This window comes from Chelonia mydas, chromosome 3 (genome assembly GCF_015237465.2).
Source record: "Chelonia mydas isolate rCheMyd1 chromosome 3, rCheMyd1.pri.v2, whole genome shotgun sequence".
Classification (NCBI taxonomy): Eukaryota; Metazoa; Chordata; order Testudines; family Cheloniidae; genus Chelonia; species Chelonia mydas.
The window spans coordinates 89,955,469-89,978,561 of NC_057851.1; the positions used below are offsets into that span (position 1 = coordinate 89,955,469).

General features: G+C 39.8%; 1 protein-coding gene across 6 annotated transcripts in view; it reads right to left on the reverse strand.

The window, feature by feature from the left end:
• The window catches only part of TBC1D32 (TBC1 domain family member 32), a 170,165-nt gene that overhangs the window by 70,462 nt on the left and 76,610 nt on the right, over positions 1–23,093 (reverse strand). For all 6 annotated transcript variants that reach the window (XM_043542858.1, XM_043542859.1, XM_043542856.1 and 3 more), the window contains 3 exons: positions 16,760–16,882; positions 14,669–14,777; positions 13,627–13,720 (listed from right to left, as the gene is read on the reverse strand). In XM_043542858.1, the coding sequence (XP_043398793.1) occupies positions 13,627–13,720; positions 14,669–14,777; positions 16,760–16,882 (326 nt within the window). The remainder of the gene's footprint in view (positions 1–13,626; positions 13,721–14,668; positions 14,778–16,759; positions 16,883–23,093) is intronic.

Genomic DNA, 23,093 nt, shown 5'->3' on the forward strand with positions numbered 1-23,093 from the left:
CTGTTTTCAGCTCCTAATAACTTTGCCAAACTTTTTGGGCTGAAATTTCACCTGATGGGTATGTGCCCCATGATTAATTTGAAAAAAAAATCAGTCATTTCTGAGAACGAGATTAGGGAAAAATATATTGTTCTTGCCCACATTAAAAAGAATTCTTATATTCCTTTCATAGGGAAGCTCTAGCATGTCTGTGCTTTAACACTAGGGCTTGAAATCTGTGAAACCTTAATTCTCACATTCCTAACTTCTTTGTGTTTGATTTGCAACTTAATGTACCTTTAACATAGATTTTTCCATAGAATATTGGTATATGTTAACTACAATAATAACCAGGTTCAACTTTCATTATGAATTAATTTTGGCTTTAAAAACAAATCTGTACAATAGTTCACAGATATTTATGTAAGAATTCTTCCTAATGCTAAGAAAGGCAGTTCCAAAGACTGTTCTTTACTGTTCCTTTTGGCTTGTTATTAAAGCCAATTTCCCTCTCTCTACTATACAAAGGGGAGAGAGTCACATTAAAATTAAAACTGACAATTTGTGTCATGACAAAATAAGATTAATTGTGCTCAATCTATGATTAGATTCTTTCAACTGTAAAATGCTGCTTCTCTTTACTTTTTACAAAAAGTTATGGTAAATTACATCGGTTTTGCCACTTTTTCTACAGTGCAATAGCACAAACTGACAGCACTTCCATATTTCACTAGTAATCAATTCTAACTTTGGCTTCAAAAACTGAAGAATTAGAGGGATAAATGTTCCCCACATGAAATATTTACAGCAGAAACTCTGTAAGGGTTAGCCACCTACAGTGTAATCCCAACACTCAAAATTCTATGATTTTTTTCCTTTAAATATGGCATCCTCTGAAAACCTTCAGACCAGGAAACAAAAATTATTTCTTGGGATTTAGGCAGAGTGATAAACAGTAGAAAGCCAGTCTGACACACAACACAGTAAATCTAAGCAAAGCAGCAATTAAAAGAACAATGGATACATACACCTGAGCAAAATAAAGGGGGGAATGATTTCTTCCCATAAGTGCAATTTGTTAAAAGATTGGGTTCTAAATTGAGATGCTGTAACAGCTGTTTACAGGTGGTTACACTGACTGCCATTTCAAACATAAGGTCATGTTATAGAAAAATTACCAACTACCACTGGTTGAAAGTTTACTGATGAAACAGCCTGCCTGCTTATCTAGCACCCTGCGAGCCCGCTCTGCTCATGGACTGCTAAACTGCCCATCTCCCTGGCTGACTAGCTTGCAGACTGCTGTGCTGTGCTGCTCCCAGCTTCCTTGAGCTGCCTGGGTCATGGTTTATTAAGATCCCCAGCAGCTAGCATGGTGGGATACCGAGTTCCATTGGATCCCCAGCCCTCTAGGAGACCTCCTACCTGGGTCGCCAGCTCCCCAGGCTGCCTGAATCCCTGGACAGCTGGCTCCATGGTCTTCCCAACTGCCTGGGCAACCAGCTCCCCAGGCTCCCCTGGGGGAATCAAGCTGGCAATGGTGTTTTTTGTTTTGTTTTTTTAGTTTCTGATTTGGGAGAATTTTTTTTTTTCAATCTAAAATTTTCAAAGATGTGAAACTGTGTTTTCCAGCCAGCTCTATCACCAATCTTATCAAAGTTATTAGAGGCTAGTTAAATCCCCGATCATGCCATTAAATGAGCACAGGCGCATGTGTGTGTTGAGCCCTGTTGAAGACTATTTGGTTTTTTTTCAGGAGTGCATCTGAGCCTGGACACATCTTACTAAAGGATCAGGGCCTTGATTATCCCCTTTCTAGGTTTTAAAAGTAACTCTTCAGAAATTCAGAAAGTCAAGCAATTGCAAGTGACTTTTATCTTTAGGAATCAACAAGCTATCTTGTTACTTTTAGCAAGAAAATGACCTTTTACAAATTTTCTTATTTTTTACTTCTTAAGATCTTAATATTCAAATTTAAATTATCCTACAATAAACACACCTCTTGCAAATAACCTTATTGCTTTGAACTGAGTGAGAATATTTTCTTTTTGGTTTTCACAGAATTATTACATTGTACATCATTTATTTTAAACCAGTCTCAGGATTTTAACAGTTTACTCATTATAAATTGTTTCCCTGTCACTGGGATTTATTTAACCAATTCAGAATAAATCAGAAAAGCTGATTACACTACTTAACTATTAACATTAAGAATTCTTCCAAATTAATTAACAAGGAAATTCTCTTGTTATCTCCAAATAATTAAATCCTCAGTCAATGTCTTTCCTAATAATATGTGCTGACTTTAATAGTTTCTAAATATTTAATGTGAGGCAGGATTATAGGACTTGTAGTTGTTTCTTTCCCCTTTGCTGTAATATATTGCAAAGGCTAGGGTTTAAGATCATTTCAGAACAGTGCAGAAGTATCACTTTACAAGTTAATTAGTTATTTTGCTTTACAAAGTCCTTTGGTGGAATTAAAGTTGGCAACTAAGGATTAGATGTTATGTAGTTATACCCAGATGTACAGACACTCTTTTCTTAACCTGTGTATTATGTAATCTTTTAACATTAGCTTTAATAAAAATTTTAAATCTGAGATTTTTGTTGCAGGAGAACAAAATAAAAGATCAAGGTGAAATCCTGACTCCATTGAAGTCAATGGCATAATTCCCAATGACTTCAACAGAGCTAGGATTTCATCCATTTCACCATCTCTGCTGGTTCCTCCTGGTCTCTCAATCTGATCTTTTGTCTCTTATCTCTCTTCACATAGTTACTCAGTCAGTCTCAATGGCTTTTTCAGTAATGTTTTTCCACATTTTTTGTTTTATTCCTGACTCTCACCTACAGTCTTTACAACAATTGGGTCTTCACTGTGCTTTGGTTATGCCTCCCAGTACTCTGCCTCCACTTTATATCCACACAGTCTCTTCACCAGTCACATTCAATCATGCAGATAAAGTTTAGTGCCAAACTCAACCCTGGAACTTCATTCCCCAAAACACTTCATCTGATCCTGCAAAAGCAGCTAGCATCTGGCTTGCTCATGTCTCATATACCTGATATGCATAAGAAGTATCAGTGGAGTCAATGGACACAGGGCCTTGCACTGTAACTTTTTTTTGGGTGTAACATTTTGCAATTCTATGTCACATGATCAGGGGGAAAAAAAAAAAAGACCAGACTCTAATCAGCATTCCTGTATATAATACCCTTATTGAAGCACAGGGAGAAGTTTCTCTCAGTGCTTGGAAAGAGTCCATATGTTGGACAAGCACCTTTCTGACGATACTATTTTGTTCTCCAGAATATCAACTTTTTTTTTTTTTTTTTTTTTTTTTAAAGTAAATCTCCAACTGGAAAGAAAATCTCAAAAATGTGAACAAAGTGTAGCTGATGTAGAGATGCCTACTTGAGCCTGCAGAGGGTCTGGAAAGGTGAATGGCTCTGAGAGGTGTAAATTGCCCCAGTTCACCTCATTGAAGTGTTAACTTGGCCAAAGATTATAATTATATGTCAACATTGTAAACTTTTCTTTCTCATGTAACGAAGGACAGATCTGAACAATTCGCTGCGAGTGACGTCTCATTTTGATGCTACAAATGGATGGTGTTTGGGGGATATCCCCCCCACCAAAAATAAAACAGTGAAGGAACGAAACCCAAGGAGGCTAGCATAGCTCAGAGGCATATTCAGGCTCCACCAATTGGGAGCCAACCTCTAGGAGCCAAGAGACACCCACAATCATGTTTTAATATCTGCATTATGTATTGTGAAAATGGTCTCATTTTGGCACATGGATGGAGTTTATTTTATAGATAGAATTTCAAGGATTATCGCGACCTCTTTTCTTTCACCCAGGTTTTTCTTAACAGTTTGTAGTTAAATAGAGAATGTCATTTCTTCCAACCTAGAATGTAAAATATATTTCAGTTGATTCTGTAATAAACCAATGTATCTTGATTTAACTTTTGAATTGCAATCGTTACCTCCAACAGAACTTGTGAGAAAATAGTTAGTTAAGTTTCAGAAGTTGCTAGGCAAGAGTATACTGCCCTAAGGGTATGATCAGTCAGTTAGAACTCCAATTACATAATGCATCTATGATGTGCTCTATTGGTTAAGTGGGTTAGTACTTAATTTCCTGCAGTGCATTTGTATATGTACAGTTTCTCTGAAACTGGTCTGAACCAGAACATTGTAGCTCTCCTAAAGTTAAATTAATCTCTCTCCATAAAAGAAACTACTTTCTAATTCTCCTCCAAACTCTACTATTACTCAGATAGCTTTTGTGTCTAAAGTGTCTTGGCATGAACTGGGGAACATAAATGTCACAAGCCTTTATATCTGATTGCTTTTATTGTGAAAATCTGAATGAGTTTCTATTGCATTCAAGGGACAATAGCAAATTCTCACTGTGATCAATTTAAAACCTGCAAATTCACATGGATAATAACCAAAATAAGAAGCCTAATGGGCAAAGTGTCCAATTTATAATTCACAAGCTACTGAATACAAATCCTATTAAGGCTGTATTTTTTAACTAAAGACTTATACGAGGTTTTTCTCTCAGTGTCAACTGGGTCATCATTTAATTATCTTTATCAGTGTTCTTAAAATGGTGGACAAAGGATGAAAGCAGGGAAGGAAGATCAGGTCTTTGAAGAGAAATGCAGGTGAGAAAAACAATTGTGTCCAGCATTTTGAGCAGGGCACCAGGAAGACAGATGTAGCTGGTAACTGGAGTGAGGGAGGAAAGGAGCAGGACAGCTTGATTATAGGATTGAGGAGTATTAAAGGATGGGTAGAGGAGGGAAGCAGAATCCATGAAGGGCAAGTCCTTGGAGCAGTAGGTGCTCCCCACCCCAAAAGATGAAGGAAAAGCTCTAGATAGAGGGAGAGTAAAGCTCAGGGAACAAGGGCTGAGGAGGTGTATGGGTAAAAGGTTCTGAGCGGAGAAACGGTTGGGAACAGGGTCTGAAGAGGTCTGTTGTGGGGATTCTAGGCTTTGGGAGGCAGAAAAAGAAGGAAGCTTTGGGAGCAGGGGCTGATGAGGTCAGTGTACATGGAGGGTCCTGAGCTGTGGGATTGCTGCTCTAGGAACTTCATGAACTCTGTATGGCTGGATTTCCAGTCTTGCTCAGGTCCTGAACTATACTTGAGGCCTAAGCTCCCACCTTGCACAGTTCCTTAGCTAGTGAGGAGAAAGTGGCAGTGGGGTCTTTCAAGCAATAGAGGAGCAAATGTTACTGTAAACAACATGAGGATATTGTGTACTCACAATGGAAAAACAGAAAAGTTGGGAGAGGAGGTGGTCCACGCAATTCTAAATAGAAAAGAAGTTTCAAAGAGATAACCTCCTCATGGAGAAACTATTTACACTCAAGAAAGTTTGAGACCCCCTGATCTTTATCATCAAAACACACTGCTCTTGAAGATTAGACAACAATACATCTATTAAATGTAATTTTGCGTGTGACAAGAAATGCAAAATGCAAATTAAAAGCATAAATCACGATAAGTTAATTTCATTAATATAATTTTGCTTTGAATAACCTATGGTATTGTTAATACCACAGGTAAAGAAATCTCACTTATTTTTAATATGATATTGCCCCTAAACAACAAGAGGACTGTGTGTATCATTCTTTGAAGGGCACTAACCACTTACCCCTTAGCAGTTCTACTCCAAATTATATTACTGAAATATAATTGAACTCTTAAGGTAAAAGAAAAGTAACAGGGTATCTTGCTACAGTGTAAACAGGTGGAATTTACATCATTTATTTCCTCATGCAAATAATGACATTCCTAAGTCATTTGAAGTTTCATCATACATTATGTTTCAAATTCACACTAACAAAAGAGACACACACTCTATTATTGGCCAGTGCTTCAGCCTGTAGGTCTCCAGCTCTTAGCTGTGATAATTCATGCAAATAAATCACATCGTATGATTTTATTTTCCACATATCCTTTCCTAACAAAAGAGAAACCACATGGACAAACGCCTAGCACCTGCCAGAACAGAGTAGCTTCTTGGAAAGTTTTAAGCAGAGATGGGTGATATTTCTGCCTGCATCACAAGAACCTCATTTTCAATCCAGTGAACAAAGATGACTGGTTGCCATGAAGGGCTCATCATTAAGAGAAAGGGTTCTCTTCCTTTATATTCCCCATTTATTGAAAGGATATGTTCTGAAGTCACAAGCCAGGTTAAAACCACTGGAAATTGGTTTTTGACTATAATCTTTCCATGCAAAGCTACAGATCCAAGATGGCATGAAAATGTTTTCACTTTTCACAGAATGCACATGTATTTATTTTTTAACAGCTTCACAACAGCTACAAATGAGTTCAGGGTGACAAGGCTTGAATATTGTAATTCCCTTTTAGTAGGGCTTCCATCAGCGTTTTCACCTTGCAGTAAATACTGAGTTCAAATGTACACCTGCTGAGTAGCTGTGATAACGTTACGCACATCCTGCATTCTTTGATGGCTGTCTATAAAGTGACAGAGTGACTTTAAATTGTCTTTAGTGGTCTATAAACTCTTACAACAGGGGAGAAACCTAACTATGTTTGGGAACTCCTCTGTGAATCTGACAGGTATCTACATTCTGACACTACCCACAATAGCTTTGCAGATGATTTGGTTTTACTGTACCAACAACAAAATGCAGAACTTGCTCCCCTGGACATCCATCCATCTTAGCTTATTCTGCACTGTAGAATGGTATCTCATAACTTTACTTTTTCAGGCACCTTCAGCTTTAAATAATTTTGAATCCCCACATTCCTTTAAAATATCATCAAATTGTTTGGCTTTTAAAATAGTTTATCTAGTTTTCTTGTATTTGTTTTACAAAATTATTAGTCACAATTTCTTTAAAATGGTTGTGAGCACCTATGCAAGGGGGGAAAGTAGTGATATATGAGTAAGTACAGTATTATTACCGTTATCAATAGTTACTGGATGTCAAGAACCTTGACATCTAAAATGTGTCTGATGTGATACAGGGCTTGCTATGCTAAGTAATGAATGAGCTCAGTGAGTATGGCAGACAAATTTCATATAAGTGGGATGAATCACAGAAATAATAACCCATTTGAATCATTCTGAAAACTGTTATTTTAAAAGGAATCTATTTTCCATTTTTTGGTGTTTTTACTCCCAGAAGGCACAAGCTTGTCCTTAAGAAGAGAGTTATGAACTAGAAATTCACTTAATGTGTACCGCCCATTCAAAGGATTTATAAACTCATACCTGAGAGTTGACAGCTGGGATTCAGTTACCCCAATGGAATTCCATTAAACTTATTCTATTTATTTATTTATTAAGTACATACATAAATAAATAAAATATCACTGCATTCCTCATCCCAGAACTTTCACTGTCTTGCACCCATGCAAAACATATTTATTTTAACAAGTAAACAGCATCAGGCTGCTGTCTGCAACTCATAACAATGCCATCCTTGGAATGTGCATGTGCATGACAAGAATGGTCAGCAGTGCTCCCTGTATTATAGGCTTCAGGCCAAAGCACTAACAGGAGTTCCTGATGCACCACAGGTTTCTCCAACAAAAGAAGAACAGGAGCCACTGCTCTGTTTCTTCCAGTGGGGAAAAAGGGACTATCTGCCCTTGAGGTTCTTGCCAGAGGGGACAGCGAAAAGGAGACACTGGTCCAGGCTTCTTCCTCTTCTCCAAAGTGGTGGAGAGAGAAGTGGCACAGACCATCACTGAACTGCAAGCGAGGTGAGAAAACAAAAATTCTGCACTCTTGGCTGACAGGTAATAACATTTCTCTGCCCCTTTGCGGCTAGAAGCATAGGTGTGTGTGTGGAGTGTGTGTGTGCCAAACTGACCTAGAGGCTCCAGAATGGCTTCATTAATGGGGAGAGCTATTCTGTTGGGTCTGGGATGCCCACAAGTTTGTGCTGGGAGTCTTGGATCTCATTAAAAGGAATCTAAAGCTCTCCAGCAACTCTGCAGAGAAGGTCCTGGAATTTCCTGAAGTGCTTGGGGGTGAGGTGGGGATGTAGAAGTCACCACTTTGTCTGGGGATAACAATGCCAGTCTTGCAGGTTCTGGCCAAACCGCTGGATCTGGAGCTTTATGTTCCTCCTCCTCTGTCAGGCCTCGGGACAGATCTGAGCATTCCTTTTGTGTGAGAGGAAACAAGAAGTGACTCCCTGGCATATTTGGATCGACTCTGTAGGAGGGTACTCTTCCCAAGGCCTCCAATATGGCCAGTTGGAGGGGTCGATAGGTGGTCGCCGGGGGCCCCTATGGCATTAGGTACCAGCAGCTCCGAGATAGATGAGGCGGAGGTTGGTCTCAAACCAGTGCAGGTCTTTTTGGTAGTAGAGGACATGTAGGGTAAGGGAAGAATGTTTCATCGGATGGTTCAGAATCTCCCAACGAGGAGAAGGCTGATTCTGGTTCCAGTGGCAATACCATTGGTGCTGTTGAAGGGAAGGTGTATTCTGTGTATTGGCCGGGTGATCAGCTTCTTCCAGCAGTCAGTTCTCTCAGAGATTATATTATCCCTCTGGAAATGGAGGACCCCAGTGGAGAAGGGGATTCTAGATTCGGAAGAGCAAAATGTCTTGCAGGGTGGCCAATGTGAGAGGGGTTCTGCTTGTCCAGACCATTGGAGCCGGCAAGAAGGGTGGTATCTGAAGTTGGCAGTGATTGGAATCCGTTGATGCTGACGGATCCTGGGGTTTGGGAGGAGCTGGGGATAACAGTACTGACAGAACATGGGCTTGTGCTTTCTGGTCATGCATCTGGAACGTAGTTGAGTTGGTGGGATTTTTTACAGATGAGTCCAATTTCTTTGAAGTGGATTTAGAGGAAAATTCATGGTTATGAGAGTGCTTTCTAGCTTCTCAACAAGACCCCACCTTGTGGTCTATGGGGTAATTCTCCCACACCAGAGTTGGACTTCACAGCAGGAGGCCTGCTTCTTGCTGAATCAGGCCAAACCACCGCCACTGGGAGCTGCAGGTGAGGACGGTCAATGTAAACACTGTCTCGAGGCCCGCCAGCGGATTACCCTGATGGGCTGCAGATTGCGCACCACTGCCTTATAATCACTTAAAATCTATCTTTTGTAGGTAATAAACTTGTTTTATTTTGTCTAAAACCAGTCTGTGGAAATCATAACTTGGGGCAGAAAGCTGTGTATATTCCTCTCCACATTGAGGGAGGGGGCAAATTTCGTAAGCTTACTCTGTACAGTTCTCTGTGCAGCACAAGACGGTATAATTTTGGGTTTACACTCCAGAGGGGAGTGTGTGCCTTAGGAACTGGGAGGTACCTTAGCTGAGCCTTCCCATGCAGAGCTGATTTCAGCCTCTGTGTGTGTAGCTGCAGCTAGATGTGCCCCTACCTGTTTGTGAGCTGGTAAAGTGTAGTGTGACGCCTGGGGGAGGGCTTGGCAGGCTGCACAGCAGAGCAGTGTAAATGGAGCCTAGGCTGGCGGGTTAGGTGGGCTCAGTGGTATCGCAGTTCCAGGAGGCACCCCTGGAGGCGGAACCCGTCACAGTATTTACAGAGACAAAGTTCCTACTCTTCTTAAAATCCAGATTGGGCCCAAAATATTTGCTGGTCAGTTCTAATTTGTGCTCATCAAGGACTCTTCCATTTGACCTCAAGCTAGAGAAAGGGGAAAAGTGGATCTGCTATCATAGTAATCTTTGTCCACCAGCTCATGGGCTGGAGAGAAGACGACCCTGTCTAAAGTCTGCCATAACATTTGAGCAGCCTTGCAAAACAAATGTTTGCCATTTCCAACACCCACTCCATAAATATAACCTATTTTTGTTTCAACCTTAGAAACTGGCTTACATCAGTTTACGTTTTCAAAGCGAACACAATAAAAAAGGGGGTGGTGCTAGAATCGATCTTAAAAATACAAAATTGAGATTCTTATCAACTCCTACATTTCCTAGATTGGGGAGGAATGAAGAGGGGTGGGGGTTGCACAGCTGAAGACTATGGTTTCCAAAAGCCAACTTCTGCTATAACAAAATATCAGGTCAGGAAATGAAGAACGCAGTATCCATGGCCACCTCTTCCCATTTTAGCCGAAAGGAATTCTACACTTTTATATATTAGAATTAGTGTTAGTTATGTATCATAAGCCATAAAATCAAGGGAAGAAACCTATACCATGTGAGTTATGCAATTATTTTGCTTAGTCTAATTTCTGAGTATTCACAATTTGAATATTTATGAATGACCAAGAGAGAAAGAATTATTTGCTGAATAAATTTACAAATAATTTCTCATCATGAATACATCGGAGTATGTTGAGATCTGCTCACAGACAAACAAACAGGCAAATTCCACATGAGAAATTACCGTATATATATCATTCATTAGATTGTTCGTTTATAAGCCAACCCCCCAAGATGGATAGGTAAAAACAGTAAAAACTGTATGACCCTTTCATAAGCTGACCCTATATTTCAGAGGTTGGCAAACTTTGGCTCCCGGCCCATCACAGTAAGCTGCTGGCAGGTTGGGACGTTTTGTTTATCTGAAGCGTTCACAGGCACGGAGCCCCTCAGCTCCCAGTGGCCGCGGTTTGCTGTTCCCAGCCAATCAGAGCTGCAGGAAGTGGCGCCACTTCCCGCAGCTCCCATTGGCTGCGAATGGCAAACCGTGGCCACTGGGAGCTGAGGGGGCTCTGTGCCTGCAGATGCTCCATGTAAACAAAATGTTCCAACCCACCAGTGGCTTACCCTGACGGGCTGGGAGCCAAAGTTTGCCAACCCCTGCTATATTTTAAAAGCTGGCGTCACACGAAACACTCAAAAGTTTTGCTAGAATTATTTTAATGTAATCTAAAGAAAAACCTGTTGTTGTTATAATAATAACTAAACAAATATGTATTCACCTTCAAAATTACAGTCAATATTTAAACCCAGTAAATCGATATTTAAAACAAGTAACTTAGAACAATATGAGACTTTAAAAAGTCTTAAAATCCTTCAAAGTCTGAATCAGTCTCTGATTCACCAAATAGTTCATTCAACTCAGCTTCAGTCACAGCTGCACCTGCATTGTCATCGTAGATGTCGGCAGTTTCGTCTTCAGACTCAGATTCCTTCTCATCATCAGCCTCTGTTGTGTCATCATCAAATATGGCATCATCTTCTGATCCGTCAAGTGCATTGCTGATACAGCATTTCCTAAATGATTTTTCTATCATTTCAGAGGGAATGGACACCCATGCGTCCTTGATCCACTGGGCAACCAGACTGATTTCGGGCTTTATAAGATTCCTGCCTTTTGTCAACTTCACCATGCCTGAGCACATCCATTCAGACCACATTTTGCGTAGCCTGTCTTTAAACGGTTTGTTCAGGCAGACATCAAGCGGTTGTAGAACTGACGTTAAGCCTCCAGGTATTACAGCCAAAGTAGTTTTCATATTTTTGGCCACATTTTTCATCTCATCCGTCTTGTGTGCCCTGAACATGTCTCAAACGATCATAGCAGGTTTCTTGAAAAGTGCTCCTGGTCTCTTATTCCACACTTTTTCCAGCCATTCAATAGTCCGACTTTCATCCATCCACCCCTTTTCGTCTGCACCAGCAGGAAAATTTCATGTTTTTAAGCAAGGTTTTTCTTTTAAAAATAACAACAGGAGGGAGCTTTGATCCATTTGCCAAACATGATAAAACCACCGTAAAATGGATTTTTTTATGGCCAGTGGTTTTAATTAAAACTGTTTTTTCACTAACACCAATTACTGTTCTGTTGCTCGGGAGATCGAATGTCATCGGTGTTTCATCCATATTTCCTATTTGTGACAGTTCAAATGCATATTCCTTTCGATATTTTATAATAAAACCTTTGGAAAGATTCGATTTTTTCTTCCAGATCTCTCAGCAGCTTTTGCGCTATCTTTGTTCACTGAAGAAGACAGAGACTATGACGGTTCATGAAGCAAGTACACCAACCTGCTGATACGACAAACATTGATGGCTTTACTGACTTGTATTTGTCATCTTTCGACATTTGCAGAGCACACAGACGACTTCTAGTGCTAGTGACAACGTACCCATTTTGTTGACATTCAACAACCCAATTACTGAGATCTTTCTCCAGCTCAGGAAACCAAGTGCACCTCGTTGGACATTTTTTCTTGCTTCTTGGCATGTCTTTTAGTGTTGTTTTATTTTTTCGACATTCTCTTATTTGCTTCTCATTGATACAGATTTCACGAGCAGCAGCAGCACAATTGTTGTTTGCTTCTGCATATTCAACAACTTTAAGTTTGAACGCTGCATGATAAGCAGACCTTTTTCTTTTGATTTCACCGTTGTTCATTTTAAATACTAGTATGAAAACAGATTATTATTATTGTAGTTATAGATTTTGTAGGACTTTATATAGGAATGTGACCTTCTTTATCACTGTCAAATTATTATTTTTCTTTGTTTATTTCAAAGCAGCCCTGTAGATTGGCATGTCTGTGGGGATAACAGGCTATTTCAATTTTATTAGCGATTCCATCGATTCTGCATGTTATATTTTCACATTGGCTCGAGACTTATGAGGTCCATTGGTAGAAACGCATGAAGAGATCAAATTACACAGTAGCGGTGCTATAGTACTATCATTCATTGTATTTTTCTGATTGTCTTGTAAGGCATAGCATTTTGTAAAACGCATGAGTCAAATGTCATGCAGATCTGCAGCACTGCTCTTTTAGTATTCCTTTCAAACCAATCTAGTCCACTAAACAAAGCCTTTGCAACTTTAAAAGGCTGCAGTATTGACATCAATAAATGGGTCGGCAAACTTTGGCTCCCGGCCTGTCAGGGTAAGCCGCTGATGGGTCGGGATGTTTTGCTTACCTGGAGCGTCTCGCCGTTCCCAGCCAATGGGAGCTGCGGGAAGTGGCGCATCAGTTCCTGCAGCTCCCATTGGCTCGGAACGGAGAACAGCGGCCACAGGGAACTGAGGGGCTCCATGCCTGCAGATGCTCCAGGTAAACAAAACGACAATGTATTAGATATTCAATTCAATAATTTCATAGAGTTTAAAATCATCAAATTTTGGTGTAGACCCGTTTATAAGCTGACCCCCGCTCTTTGATGCGTCACTTTTTCATTCACCAAGTTCTAGTGTACTGTGTGCTCAATATAAAACCTTAAAATAGTTTCTGTATATACTTTGTCTAGATGAATCTACAATAGACTACTCACTTTGCATATATTCCACACTGATTCTCAATGCAAGAACCAACTGTTATAAACACTGTCTATTTCACACACTACCAAGCTCTGAAAACAGAGACCTAAATAAAAAAAAACAGTACACAAGAAATCCTATAGCTTAAGCATATTGTTTTACTCCAGCTGCCAGACAAGATGATATGTTTATGTCTCATGTGTCTCCCACATGAGATTAGCCAAAAGGGTAATCTTGACGTTCGCACAAGAAATGGATTACTAAACAGAGCAACACAACTACAAAAAAATTAACCCATTTGGCCACAAATGGTTCCAATAATATAAATCCCAGGCTATTTATAAGATTTCATTCTGAGAAAAGAATGAAAATAAACTGACATAAGATGTTTGTTTGGCATCTGAACTATTAATATATTTAGTACCTTGTCTAAAATCAGCTTTCCTAGGAGCTTCTGAAAGATAGCACCTTGGCAAGGGGTAGGATGAAAACATTGGCCAGGGATATGGATCAGTGCCCTAGAAAAAAGAACCAGAACAAAGTGATATTAGGAGGTAAATTAATAGCAGTTTACCCAACTCGTCCACAGGTAAAGTTTGCTTATTGTATAATTAATCTCCAACAGATTTGTCAGAATTATTGACACTACAATTTAATTGTATAATTTTCTATAATTAAAAGAAAAAGTAATACAAAATCCAGTACGTATATGAGCCAGAAGGTTTAACCAACTTGCTCTGGTAACTATTGTTAACAATTTTGAATTTAGTATTTTTTCATTGAAAGGAAAATTATACCTTTCAAAAGAAATACTGTATTTCCAATTTTATATATTGATCTAGTTGTCTTTTCTGTGCTGACAGTAATTTCCTTCTTCTCCTTATGAGTGACAGTCAGTAGAAAACCATAGCACTTAACAAAAGAACCTGCTTAACAAATACTGCACTGTGAGAATACTGATGAGAGATACAAGTATTTGATAGTGCAGATGAAAAGCAAGCAGGGTAAAATCATAGGCATATATTTGAGATGGCAGTTCCAGCTTGGCCAACGGGGCCTTCCATGGGGGGCAAATTCCGTACCTGCCCAAGGCTTGCAGTTTTGGGGAGAATGCACCCCCCATGTCCCTCCCAAACTATGCCCATAGGTAAAAAACCATCTGATAAAAGGAAGATGTTACAGATAGAAATCTATTAAAGAATTTAAAAAATCACTCCCACAGTTAGAGAAACAGATTTTTAATTAAAAAAAAAAAAGATATTAGCTGAGCACTTAGTAGCCCACTGACACTAGAAATAACATCTTTGCTAAGCAAATCTCTTTTCCTGCGATGGAAAATGTTAACACTCTTGATGTGCAGACAGTTGTCTTTTGATGCTAAATAATATTTATATTGTGAATTAGCAGTAGGAATACTTAAGACCTAGAACCAGCACAAGAACAATTGTTAAACTTTTCCCTCTAACCTTATTTAGTACTCTATGAGGCAAAATCCGTTCCACTGGTCCTCCTGTAAGATTTATCCTAACAAGAACATGGTTTCTCTCTACCGATAGACCATCAATTATAAAATTTCTGAAAAAACAAAACAAACTTGATTTACCATTGAGTGCTGCTCTTAGAAAATATGCAAGGATGCTAATAATTCTAGGGACACACTATAATTATAGAGCTAGATTGTGACTAGGACTACATACTTGTGTAAGGAAAAATCTACATAATAAGATTCCAGGATCGTCACTCTAAGCCTAGAATGTCTGTTGAGTCAGACTGAAGCATCAGCTACAAGCATTGTTGAGAGCTCTTTTTGTTCAGAATATCCCAAGGTTCAATCATCGCTGGGCTCTGCAGTTCATGTCTTTTTTTTTTTTTTAAAGTTCTCAGCCATTTTGACTTTATGAATTATACCTACGTGACAGAAAGATATGTATCTATTCCTTGCCAAGAGCCCCACATCATTGTGATATTAGAGGTAACTCAATAAATCACCACCTTAAAGCTAATTTGCATGCAACAATTTCATTGGCTGTATGTGGGAGATTGCACAGATGGTGGATTACTTGTCCCAACTGCCATACGTAAAGCACCCACCCACACAACAACAAAACCAGCATTCACTATAACCCCAAACACACATAACCCCTCATGACAGTATACACCCCTCATTTGCAACTCATACACATCAACACAAATCTCCCAGCACAGCCCTCCAGGGACAAATCAACACAACCAGCAAACAGGATAACACCAAATACACACATAGAACTGCACTGTACACCCCACCCTGCAGTGCACACAATTCTCTTTCACCACCCACAAAAATCAGCAGAAAACTACCAGCCAACACACACTCCCCAGCCCTCAGACATACTTACCATAAAACCATAAACCTGAGTAGCAAAGTCATTCTGACTTCACGAATTACACCCGTGCCACAGCATGGGCTTTCAGCTACTAGTAGGGCAGTAAAAACAACTCTCACATCCCTAAGATGGCTAAAGGAACCTGGGGTCTTAGGCATGTAGCAATAAGTAGGCTCTGCATGCCTACTTCCCACCTGAGGCAGATGAGAAGTGGGTGGGTTGGGATGGAGAACTTGGGGGACCCTTAGTTACACCTGCTAATTCAGTGGCTAGAGCACCTGAGCCCAACTGGGGGGTTTAAAATTTGCTGCTGACATAGGCCAGAAGCAAATTACTACTCCAGGAGCAAAGAAAAGCGTGGAGGGCATAGTGATTCAGACCTTACATGTCACTCCTTACTCAAGACTGTGCCTAAAGTCACAATCTAACCCAAAGTAAATTTGTTTTAGAAAGGAAAAGCACTTTCACTTTTCATATACAGAGTCTGCTAGAAGAACAGTGTGTAGCCATTATTTAGAAAGATAATAGACCCAGTCCTCACTTGGTATAAATCAGCAATATACACCAGTTGAGGATCTAGGCTGTACTATTAGAGTCTCAGCTCTATACCGATCACATTTGTAAACACCGTGACAAGTTCTTAATGTGCAACATACTGAGAGAGCTAAAGAACAAACTGACTTCTAATTTCACGCTATGCTGTGTGGGGCTGCACTGCAGGCCTCTCTTTAAGGAGAATGTGGTCTATTTACACAAGATAATTTTACTTGTGTAATTAGCAATTAGAAGTCATAGGAGGAAGAGAGAGAGCTGAGGTTACAAAGAGGAAAATTCAAGGTATATTTATTTGTACAACAGACCTTTATAAGGGTCCTTTAATAACACAACCTGACCATCACATTTACATCTGAAAATGTTGTGCCTACTATTATTACAAGTAGCCTTTAGGATTACTGTATATTAAAGAGACTAAAGACAAAATATTTCTCTTTTTTCAGTTTGTTAATTTTGCATTTTTTTATTATTAAAGATTACGGCCTCAATCTTGCAAGCATGCATTTAAATAATTTTACATATGTTAGGAGTCTAGTTTATTTCAATTGGAGTATTTATATGAATAAAGCTATTCAAATGTGTAAGTACTTGCTGGACTGAGTCTAAAATAACATCATATTTACATTGATCACTTCTTACCCAGGTCCTTCAGAAGTTTCTATGATGTTCTCCTTCTGGGCATTTAGAAGCACTTGTGATACTTTATATTGAGACTCTAAAAGTAGAAGTGTATCTAGATCACAGCACAGCACACTTAACAACCTGTAGAAGGACACACATTGAAATTACAGCATGGTTTAGGAATCTGTTAATACAGACTAAGGCAGACCAGAATAAACATGAGATCTCAAAGTAAAAAAAAAGTGCTTTAAGACGAAAGGTGCTGGAACTAGGAGTGCTGGGGGAGCGGCAGCACTCCCTGGTTTGTAGTGGTTTCCGTCATTGACAGGGTTTACAGTTTTGTTTTAATGGCTTTCAGCACCCTCATTCTAAAACTTGTTCCAGTAACTATGCTTTAAGAAACCCAGACAGAACTAAGAGACAAAGCACTGCTTTGTATCCCGTTAGTAGACATTCTGCTTGCTCGGGGTTATGCAACTAGGGACTAGCTCCCAATAGATTTTTAATTTATAATGAACAACTGTAAAAAAACATTCACAAACATATGCTGGTCAGCTTAGTCTGCTGACTGCACCTCACAGAAAACAAACATGATGTGGAATTAATAAAACAACCAATACTCTGAAATGTCAAGAAATGATACAACACTAACTAAATTGCTGCTGTAACTTCTAATTAAGTTCTGTTGAAAAAGTCAAGATAAAAAAACCACAAATTTATATTCCCTACTGTAAGTACTCTACTGTTTAGTCAAATTTGATGCAAAGATCAAAGGCAACAAAAGATTTAGCATGCAATTAAAACAATGCATCTCTTATTTTTTATATCAGAACATTTTGGTAGATAAAGGTAATAATCTCCAGAACACATGACAGCAAGCTAAATACAATTTTATTTTACAACATTCGGCCAAATTCACAATGATAATGCTCTCTTTCTAGCTTGACGTTACCTGTTGTAGAATCTGAGGTATCGCCAGGTTAATATATGAAGTACTGAAATTGTAAACTTTTTTGTATTTTTTGCATAAATCTGGTTACTGTAAATCACATCAAAAATTATTTAATCGAAAGTGCCCTATTTATGGAAAAATATATCAGTAAAATTCTTGTTGCTGCTTTCATTCTTTTATCGTAGAAGTAAAACACATCATGAATAACATCTGATTAGCATTACATTTTCCATTCACATATCTGCTGTAACCTAGGGAATACATATTACTTGACATTTGTATCTGTTAGTCAGTGTTCTCAATGTTTCTATTGAAAACAGGACAAATTCTGGAGCCATACTCACAATAATTTAATACCTGCATATTCAAGTGATCATAACTAAGGAATGCATAACCAAAATGACTATTTTTAATTCAGATCTGCTTAATTTACATCCTGTTTAAATTGTATTTCTATTTATTTTCTATTAACTTGTGCCTATCTATGAGATCAGAGGTTCATTCTTAGCACTTTTCTAAAGCACAAAAGCAGCAACATCTGGACTGTAATATTTCATGTGTTTAAAATAGCCAAGTTAGAAAAAGAACACTTCAACTGTTATAAAGATGTTGAGCTGAATTTAGTCCAGAATGGACAGTGGCTTTCACCGGCATATAACCTAACTGAACTCCCCATTAGAGAAAAATCTACCAGGAACGGAATTTGATAGCATACATCAATCATAACAGCCCCGCTTGTGGGCAGGAGAGAGTAACAGTCCATTAAGTGGGCAGATCTGGCCCAGGAAAGAGAATGGCATTGTGCTGATTCAGAACATCCCATGAGTAATCTCCGCTGCGGCATTCATCCGGAACTTGGCTATATTACAAAACATTAGCCATTAAAAGGATCAAATTAAACAATATACACTTCAAACTAGCATTCCCCTCCTCTACCTCTCAAGTTGGAGCCACAGGTGGTCTGGGTTAGTGGCTGGAGCAAGAGTCAGACCTAGTGGATCGCACAAACAGGGATTTCTCTAAAACGCGCCCCCCCCCCCCCCCCCCGAATTTTCCTAACACCCCCCACCCCCAGTTTTGTGAACTAGTTACATGCAGTGTTGCCAATTTAGTGATTGTTTGGAAATCTGAACTGAAACTGGAACATTAATACACACTATAAAAGCACATAAAGTATATGATAAAATACATGTATCTGAAAAAGTATAATAGATTTGAACAGTATGAACACAGACTAGCTTCCTTATACAGCCCTTGTTTTTTGTGACAATGTCAAGTGCATTCACTTTGGTGATGTTGGCCAACCTAATAATTTCAAACTATGATTTGTAAGCAAAGTCAAAATGAGCTCTCCCTGACAGCTAGTAATGAGCTGGGGGGGCAAGGCTTCAGGACCAGATTGTATTTACATTCACACCTAATCTACCTAGGTATCCAGCAAACAGGGCTACATTGCCCAAGTGATAGATTTTGGCTGGGGTTGGGTTACAAATCACTTGAATACGGGGTGATAGGGGGGAATGAAATGTTGTCGTTCTTATTGTGTGAGTAAAGGGCAGTAGAACTGTACTCAGCCTCTGCTGATTGAGGGCACCAAGAAAGAGGGTGGGGACAGGTGTTTTGCTTGATGGTTTGCCTGAGTCACAAGCACTATTTGACATGCCCCTCTCCACTGTTTAAAGACAAAGCTGATTAGGCTCCACAGATAGTCTTTTGGTTTGTTAAGTGACCTTTACAGCTGAAATCTCTGATAATCAGGTCTAAGTGCTTAGACCTGCTGTGGGACAGTGTTTCTGTGGAAGAGACGGCCCAGACTGCACTAGCAGCGAGGTTCCCCCACTGAGAGCTGAACATCCGCGGCATCTGTGACATCTTAGAGGAGTTAAATGCTTGTAAACTGAACCCTAAACAGATGTCTGCTTGTGCATTCGATAGAGCTACAAACTTCTCTGGAAGACATAGCGGACAAGCTTTGCTCAGAGAAAAGCGTAACCCTAGTCTCTCCTATGCACACTGTAGAGGCCATCTACTCCAACTAGCACTAGTACAAGCTGCAGAATCTTCAAGAGACATAAAAAAGTAATTAAATTTGTGGCTTTTTTATACTCTTTTTTTTTCAGCAAGAGTCCAAAAGGACTGAACATTTTGGAAACAAATAGAAGATACACTGGGATTGAAGTTCAAATGAGTCCAACTTGGGAAAACCTGCTTGCTTTCTCATTAGTGATTCTTGGCAGTTGTCTGAAAATTACTGCAACCATTATTACTGGCTTTGGAAAGTATCCACCAAGATAGAACAGATCTAAGTAGTGAGGCTGGTGGACTACTTTTGTTATTAAGTTCAGAGAAAACTATCGCCATTCTCTCTCTTGTAAGTCTACTGTTGAAACCACTTGGGTCATTAAACAATGTCATCCAGGCATCTGCTACAACAGTAGTAGATCTTTGTCCAGAAATAGAAGCTATCCTTGGATCAATCAGAGATATCCATTGAAAATGTACTGGAAGAAGCAAAAAGACTTCAGTCCAGAAGTTGACTAATGAAGGTACTTATATTGACTCCGTAAGTGAAGAGGATGAGAACTGTTTGTTAAGCCAGCTGAAAAAGTATGTAGACTTTATTCTTACAAATCCACAATAGAGATTTCTGGATTCTATTCGACCTCCACGTAGCTTTTACAGATGCCTGTCTTATAAAACACCTACAGTTGAGTGGACTCAGGCATTACCAGCAATGGGGATGCTATGTGATCAGGACAGAATAGAGAATTTTGAACACAGAGTGGAATATCATATGACAAATAAATGAAGATTTGACTTCAACTTCATCATCACTAGTGGTTCGACCCAATCTTTGTGCTATGTTTCCTGGGATGAAAGGAATTCATCTCTTGCTAATCCCAGTCACAACAGCTACAGTTGAGCATATTTTTTCCTCATTGAATAGAATTTTGTGTTCTTAAAGAAGTCGCCTTCTGCCTGATCATGGGCATATTATGAAGGACTGGAAGTAACCGACACACAAGAAGACACCAAAGAGTGCAAAATTACAGCAAGAAACCAAGATGCATGTAGAAGTAGTGCTTCATAGTAGGCTTGAGTAGCCAGCTTTAATTTTTGTGATGATTTTAAAACATGAGTTAAATCTAATAAAATAGTCATGAAACATTTTTCAGTTTTTACTATGGTGCCATACAGCCCACCTTTGCCCTCACAGTCTCAGCCCTCATCGGCCCTTACCTGCCCCTGGATATTCCAACACCCCCCCTAATTTCAATTCCTGGGGAAAACACTGCACAGGAGTCAGAACCAGGAATCAGAACCAGAGCCAGAGTCCAAATACCAGAGCCAACGGTCAATACAGAGTCAGAACCAGATTACCTGAAGTCAGGGAAGGAAGGAGCAGGGCTGGTTCCAAGGCAGGAACGAGGCTGGGAGAGGACTGGAAAAAGGCTGGGTGCAGGGCAGGGTCTAGGCCACATCAGGACAGAAGCAAGACAGTAGCAGGCTTGGAGTGTGGCAAGCACAGGGAAGCAAAGAATCCACAAGTGTGTGCTTTTAGCAGCCAGAGAGCTACTGCTGCTACTGGGCGTAAGAACCTGCTAGCTTCCACAGCCAATCAGGCAGGGTGGTCTGCCAGGCAGCTTAGCTGATTTGTAAGGCTGTCAGGAGATGGAGTACCAGCAGGGCCTTACTCCTGATAGAAGGTGTAACAATTTGGGGAATCTGTCTGTACAACTCATGAATTCTGTGTGAGATTAACAACTCTCTCTCTCTACCAAGCTGCAAACTCCATTTTGAATGTACAGCCCTTTGCCTCACCTGTTTTCCTTTTACCTCCAAATGCTGAACTAAAATTCCAAGCACTAGTGATACAGAGCTGACAACAGAGGGTTGTTAAATTGGGATGATCCTCTATTCAAATACAATCATACTAGACAACACGCTGGTGAGCTAGAGTGAGAAGCATTGCATTCAGAATGGGTTTTTTCCCATAAGATCTGTAATTTCTATGCTTTATTTGATTAGTAAAGATCAATAGCGTGTTTGAATCCTGTGCAAAGGCTGTCTGCGTGTGTTATGTGCTACACCTACCATATGTCCTTGAAGAGTTAATCTGTGACCTCAGAGTGCTCACACAACTGGTATGCTGACAGTGGATGTGTTTATACTATGCGGGACTCTGAGTGTTCAGAACTAGTCCCAGGTGTTAGGCAATTGCATCTCAGGGTCTAAACTCAGGAGGGAGATGCTATCTAGAGGATCTGCACCCTGACACTGTGCTCAGAGACCCCCAGGCCAGGAGCACTGCCTGGATTCTATTAACCACTGGAATAATTTATGAAGGACCATGGTAGATTTTCCATCCATGGCAATTTTTAAATCTAGTTTGGATTAAAAAAAAAAAAAAAGATATGCTCTAGTTCAAGGAATTATTTTGGGAAAGTTGTATTAGCCATGTTATACAGAAGGTCGGACTAGATGATCACAATTATCTCTTCTTGCCCTGGGATCTATTACTATTTTTAATATTTTGTCTCATATCTAGCATACTGTATACCAATTTCTCCCTATGTAGTAGCTCCTTACTCCTAATGTAGCTTATGTATGAGTTAAGCACATGCTTAAGTACTATCCTGAATAAAAACAGGTGTAAAGGCATTAGCATTAATGTTTTACTGAGAACCCTAACTTTTGCAATTATTATCTTTTCGCTAAAAATCTCATTGTTTTGTTTGTTTTTAACTGGAAAGGTATATTTCCCTTTTCCTCCAGCCTAACTCAAAACTGCATTAACAGCAGACTCCTATTGATATTTTGGCATGTACTATACCAGAGGTTCTCAAACTGTGGTCCGAGCTCCATTCAGGTGGTCTGCGGATAGTGCCCTCTAAGGCACGTGCCTGGGTGGCCACACACGAGAGAATGAAGGGCCAACCACCTAATTAATGGAGCCACACAGGCGCTGCTACACTAATTAGGTGCCTCGACCCTGGAGAAGATGCACATGTAAGGTGAGGTTGTGGCCTTGGGGGGAATAGGGAGTAAGTGGGGTGAGAAACGGAGGTGGGGGGAATTTGGGACGTGCAGGGCTGCAGCAACCAGAGAAAAGAGGGCTGCTGGGGAGAGATGACCCTCCTTCCCAGCCTCAGCTCTGTGGCTGCTGTGGCAGGGGAGAGACCCCCCTCCTTCCCAGCCCCAGAGTGGAGGCTGCCGTGGCAGGGGAGAGAGGGCACACCCATCGCATTAGAAAGGTAAGACTACTGATATTAAAATATGAGTTGTGTGCTTTTATTTGTAGAAGAAAAAAACGTGAATTATTATTAAGGGTTTTTTTATAAAGTGCTTTTATCCAAAAGCAATAGTTAGCTAACGGTACAAACAACATTTGGAAAGATC